The following is a 6,000-nucleotide window of genomic DNA, read 5'->3' on the forward strand; positions in this document are numbered from 1 at the left end:
GATCTGCCTTGAAAAATCAACTTTTGTCCTGAATACGCTTATTCCAAGTCATGGGTGGGGGGGTTGCCGTTCACCCAGACCACCCGCCTCTTACGCCTATACTATTCACGAAAAATGCTATGGAAGGGATGTAGAGACGTAGTATTGTCTTTTTCAGTCAGTGGACTACGGAAATAAGGTGCGAATGGACGAAATATGGGCCAGGTTAGGGTGAAAAGGGTATAGCTGTTCCAGAGAATGGCAGATATGTATGAAATAGTACTGTATACACACACACACACACACACACACACACACACACACACACAATTTTCACTTTGTTTATATCTGTCTATGTCTGTTCATAAGGTATCTGTATTTCCCTATCTATCTATATCTATCTCTGTTTATAAGGTTTCTGTATTTCCCTGTCTGTCTATCTATCTATCACTGTCTGTCTATCTATCTGTATCGCACACACCAGCACAGTTATACACAGTTAGCCTGGTGTGAAAAATACCAAGGTTATGGAGGTAGCAAAGTGGTTGGTGAATCATACCCAACCCAACCATCCACCAACCCACCTCCCCCTTCCCCCACGCCTTCCCTTCCCCATTACACCTTTCCCTCACCCACAACCCTCTCCCCTCCCCAGTACACATCCCCTTCCCCCACGCCTTCCCTTCCCCATTACACCTTTCCCTCACCCACACCCCTCTCCCCTCCCCAATACACATCCCCCTCACCCTCGCTTTCTCCCTTCCCCATTAAACATCCCCGAATACCTTCTCTCTCTCCCTCACCTACCTCTCTTTCATCCCCATTACAGCTCTCACTCACCCTCCTCTCTGTCTCTGTCTGTCTGTCTGTCTGTCTCTGTCTCTCTCTCTCTCTCTCTCTCTCTCTCTCTCTCTCCACCCATTTCAATCTCCTGCTTCTTACTCTCCACCCTCCCCAGTTTAATCCCGTGTACTCCTCTCCCTTTCCTCCTCATCTCTTCTCCCTGGCCCTCCCTCCTTCTCTCTTTCCTTTTATACTTCTCCACTTTCATCCCCTTCTCCCTCCCCCATTTCAACCCCATTAATTTTGTCTCCCATTTTTTCATTCACCTTCCCATCGTCCCCTCCCCATTGTAGCTTTCCATCATCCTCTTTCCTCTCCCTTCCCCATCCTTCCTCTCCCCATTGCAGTCTACCTCCCTCCTCCTTCACCTTCCCTCCCTCCCACATTCCCTCCTCCCTCCCTTCCTCCTCCTCTTCTCCTCTGTTCCTCCTTCTCTTTCTCCTTTCCTAACCATTTCGTCACGATTTGAGTTCATAATTAGGTGCGAACCCTTGATCAGTGAGGGGCTGTTTCCAGGAGAGAGAGAGAGAGAGAGAGAGAGAGAGAGAGAGAGAGAGAGAGAGAATTTCATTGGTTATACTGTGTAACTGATAAGGTGGGTGGCCTTAAAGATAAGGGACTGGGTTATCTGAGAGAGAGAGAGAGAGAGAGAGAGAGAGAGAGAGAGGGGACATCAGTGACCGCTAAGCAGGAAATGAATTCGGGGCTCAGACAGACTCGGCCACATCCTTATCATCTCTCTCTCTCTCTCTCTCTCTCTCTCTCTCTCTCTCTCTCTCTCTCTCTCTCTCAAGTTAGATAGATACAGATAGACACATGCAGATAGATAGATATAGAGAGGGGGAAGGTAAACTGATTGACAGGTGAGTAGGTGGGAAGACTGAGAAGTACCGTAAGTAGGTAGGTAGGTACGTGAGAAAGTAGCTAGGTAAGTAGGTAGGTAGGGTGGAAATGGAATGAGGAAGGTATGTAGTTAAAGCAGGAGGCTAGGGTGACAGGTAAGTAGGTAGGGTGGAAATAGGCGTAGGAAGGTAGGTAGGTCGGTAAGTAGGTGGATGTGTAAGCGAGAGGGTTGGGAGGTAGGTATGTAAGTAAGTATATGTTTGTACTGTAAGTAGGTGGGTACAAATAATTGAGGGAAGGTAGGTAGTTAGGTACCTTATTTAGGTAGAAGGAAGGTAGGGGTAGTAATTAAGCAGCCTGTATATGTATGTAGGTAGGTAGGTAGGATATAAACAGGATGGGATAGGTAACTGAGGAGGTAGGAAATGAATGAGTGAAATGAAAAATAAGAGAAAGAGAGAGAGAGAGAGAGAGAGAGACCTTCAAACCAAGGATATCCAGTTCTTATTAGCTGACCCCTGTGTCACTCCACACCCCTCCATACTCCTTTATACCCCTCCACACCCACACCCCTCCATCCACACCTCTTCATACCCTTCGACACCATTACACCCCTCCATATGCCTTCACGGCCCTCAGTACCCCTCTATCCACGTCCCTCCACACCTCCCACATCCCTCCATATTCCTCCTTGCACATCCATACCCCTCCATACCTCTCCACATCTTTCCACACCCCTCCATGCCCCGCCACACCTCTCCACCCCTCCGTACCCCTCTCTCTATCCACACCCTTCCATGACCCTCTACACCCCTCCACACCCTTCCGTACCCCTCTATCCACACCCCGCCCTCCATACCCCTTCACATCCCTCCTACCCCTCCACATCCCTTCATCCAAACCCCTCACATCCCTTTCATTAACCCCTTCAGTTCAATTACCTTTTAAAACTATTATTGCCATAGCTGTCCAATTTCCTTTTTTTTTTTTTTTTTTTTTCATATATTACTTTTTTGAGATTTTTCGAACCAGAGGGGAACATAAGCTTTCATTAACCTCGTTGGTGGTCTCAGCTGAATAAAACCGTCTGTTGTTCTTTCACTCTCTTGATTCTTATTTCCGTCCTTTTTGCGGCTTATTTCACGGAGCTCAATGGCTGAAAAAAGATAACACTGCGCCCTTACATCCTTTTCATAGCACTTCTTCGTGACTAGCATGATATTCTAGGAGCTTAATGGCTGAAAAAGATAACACTGCGCCCTCACATCCTTTTCATAGCACTTCTTCGTGACTAGCATGATATTCTAGGAGCTCAGTGGCTGAAAAAGATAACACCGCGCCCTTACACCCTTTTCATAGCACTTCTTCGTGACTAGCATGATATTCTAGCGCTAATCTGTAGTGCCGAGCCTTTAAGATGGATAGGGAGCGATTTTAGACCAGGTTAAATTGAAGAGGGTATAGTTGCAGCTGGGAAAATTAAAAATAAATGTGGTGTTAGGAAAATGATTACATAAATGTTTCTCCTTCAATATCGTTTTCTTTGATGACGAGAAAGGTGATAAAATGGTATTGCTGTGATGGTGTGACTCTCTCTCTCTCTCTCACACACACACACACACACACACACACACACACACACACACACACACACACACACCAGTTACTCATCACTACCAGCAACGTCATAAGCCTTCGGGGGGGAAAAAAAATTGTTTCCTTCTAAAACGACTTCCCAAGAGGAATAAATTGCTTAACAGTTATAAATAAGATATATGTACAGCTGCGGCCAGGTATTCCTTCCCACCCTGTTATAGCAAGCCTGTAGGTATAACATCGTCGTACATACGCTATAAATATGGGCAGAACTGGTTGCTGGCAGATGCTGTGCAGTCACATTATGTCGGCATTATGTTCCGAAATTGTGTGTAACGGTGCCATAGTTACATGTTAGAGTTACCAGGCTGGGAAGGAAGACCTGGCCGGAAGTGAACAATACAGTGAGTACAGTACAGGCACGGAGATGGGGCGGGGGGGGGGGGATGTACAGTTTATTTCCTTCAGACCAGTGATTACAATTATAAGCAACATATAATCAGACGTATATTAATTAGACAAGTAAAATGAAAGTAAATGTATTATATCACTTTGAATTAAATAAGTGGTAACCTGTATAATATTTTCGCTAAGAGCCACCCCCCCTTCAATTTTTTTTCAAAGTGCTGTATCCGGCCCTGCAATACAATGAGTACAATGTAATACTCAAAGTTCATGAACATTTAACCTTTTCTCCCTCCGTTTCTCTTCAGGCATTTCCGTCTCGTTCGTTACTGGCTGTTAGTCGGAGGGAGAGGTGGGTGGGAGGGGCAGAAGAGGCGAATGTCTGCCCTTAACATCGCCAAGGTAAGAATTTATTTTTTCTTTAAATAGCAATGAATTCTCTCTCTCTCTCTCTCTCTCTCTCTCTCTCTCTCTCTCTCTCTCTCTCTCTCTGCCAGTTATTTATCGCCGTTTATTTTGTTTATTTTTGGCAAGTGTTCATATTATTTTTCTGCCACACGTGATATAAGGGCGTAAATGTAAGTTGCAAGAAAGACTATAATAATAATAATAATAATAATAATAATAATAATAACACTGAAATCGAACGCAAACACAACTCATTCAAGGGGAAAAACAAAGTAACCAAATAGACCGGAAGTTACGCAAGCCAGCGAAGAGGAGAGAGAGAGAGAGAGAGACGAGAACCAAGATTACGGTGATCAGGAAATGCGCGGGAAAGTGTGAAATTGCTATGTACAGGGACCGTGGCATGAGACGATTTATTTTAGGGCAGGTATGGTGTAAAATATGAATCCTATAAGATAGCTCTGAAAGGGGAAAGTATGTCAATATAGTCTAGCCAAAACGCGCGGAAATGGCGCGAAAAATGAACTGTGTAAGAACCGAGGAATGAAACGGTATAGATAGCCTGTGATCAGGATGTCTGGGAAATACGGGAGAAAGTTTACAAGGAAAAAAAAAGTATAAGAAGAAGACGGGGAGGGGAAGAAGATGCGGAGGAGAAGACGACGACGAGGAGGAGAAGAAGATGAAGAAATAAAAAAGAAAGAGTATGAAATGCAAGGTGCGTGTAGGAGCCAAGGACAAGTTGTTTATAAATTTTTTGAATATTGGTCGAAAATGATGTCAAATTATCAGTTACGGGAACATCGGAACCACACAGGGTATATTGTTGAACAGGAAACGCATCGGGAATGGACCAAAACATGTAAATTTGTACAGAAATGGCGGAAGGAAACGGTATATTGTCTGAACAGGGAACGGATTTTAAAAAAGATGTTTGCAACGGAGTTTTGGCAAGAGAACAGGAAAGGTGACTAAACAGGAAGCCAAGACAGGTAAGCTGGTACCGGTGACTTCTAAATGAGTAGGAAAGGCAGGTAAATAATTAATAGACATGTGGTTACGTAAAAGCAACAGGTACAGGTGGTGGTTAGGTTATATAGAAGTGGTCTGCTGTCTGAATGAACGTGGGCTCGAGTCTAAGATGGGATTGGGAACAGAATACGGCATATTTCGTTTAAGCAGACAATGATTTTCTGTTAACGCCGTGACGTAAGAACACCCTCATTCATACCCTTACGCCAGTCCTGAATAAGACAACCCTATAATGTATCTAATATGGACGGTGGTTATGTGTCGAAATGGTGACATGTGAAGTTGTGGCATTTAGGACTGGTGGGCCTTAGGAAACAGCCTTTCAAATCTATCACCCCGCGCGCGCGCGCACGCACACGCGCGCACACACACACACACACACACACACACACACACACACACACACACACACACACACACACACACACACACACACACACACTGCATCACAAGTAGGACATAGTGGATTACCTACGAGGTGTATTTTGTGTATTTCATGACTGGAGATTCCGGCTACAGAGGACGAATTCGGTTCAGTCACTCTTTAATCCATCCACACTAACTCTGTCTCCTTCACTAACCACTAACCGCTCCTCTGGTGATTTCGATAAGACAGGGCAGTTCGGTTCCGGCACTTATATATATATATATATATATATATATATATATATATATATATATATATATATATATATATATATATATATATATATATATATATATTTTTTTCATCCTTCAACATATACCGTAATGTCACCCACCCTTACACTCCAGTAACCACTAACTTAACCCCTCTCTAACCCACCTCCCACACTAACCCCTCACTATCCACTAACCTCCCTTTCTGGTGAACTTGATGGTGTTGCCCCCGAGTGTGGTGAGTTCGGCGAGGGA

At 44.4% G+C, this 6,000-nt stretch overlaps 1 protein-coding gene across 1 annotated transcript in view; it reads right to left on the reverse strand.

Moving 5' to 3' along the window:
- LOC145407229 (uncharacterized) overlaps positions 1–6,000 on the reverse strand; it is an 82,817-nt gene that overhangs the window by 8,126 nt on the left and 68,691 nt on the right. Inside the window, exon 6 of the mRNA XM_080278264.1 lies at positions 5,943–6,000. This exon is cut by the window's right edge and continues 155 nt beyond it. Coding sequence (XP_080134390.1) covers positions 5,943–6,000 — 58 coding nt within the window. The remainder of the gene's footprint in view (positions 1–5,942) is intronic.

This window comes from Coenobita brevimanus, chromosome 72 (genome assembly GCF_032717465.1).
Source record: "Coenobita brevimanus isolate Jiangsu-jjx chromosome 72, ASM3271746v2, whole genome shotgun sequence".
NCBI lineage: Eukaryota > Metazoa > Arthropoda > Malacostraca > Decapoda > Coenobitidae > Coenobita > Coenobita brevimanus.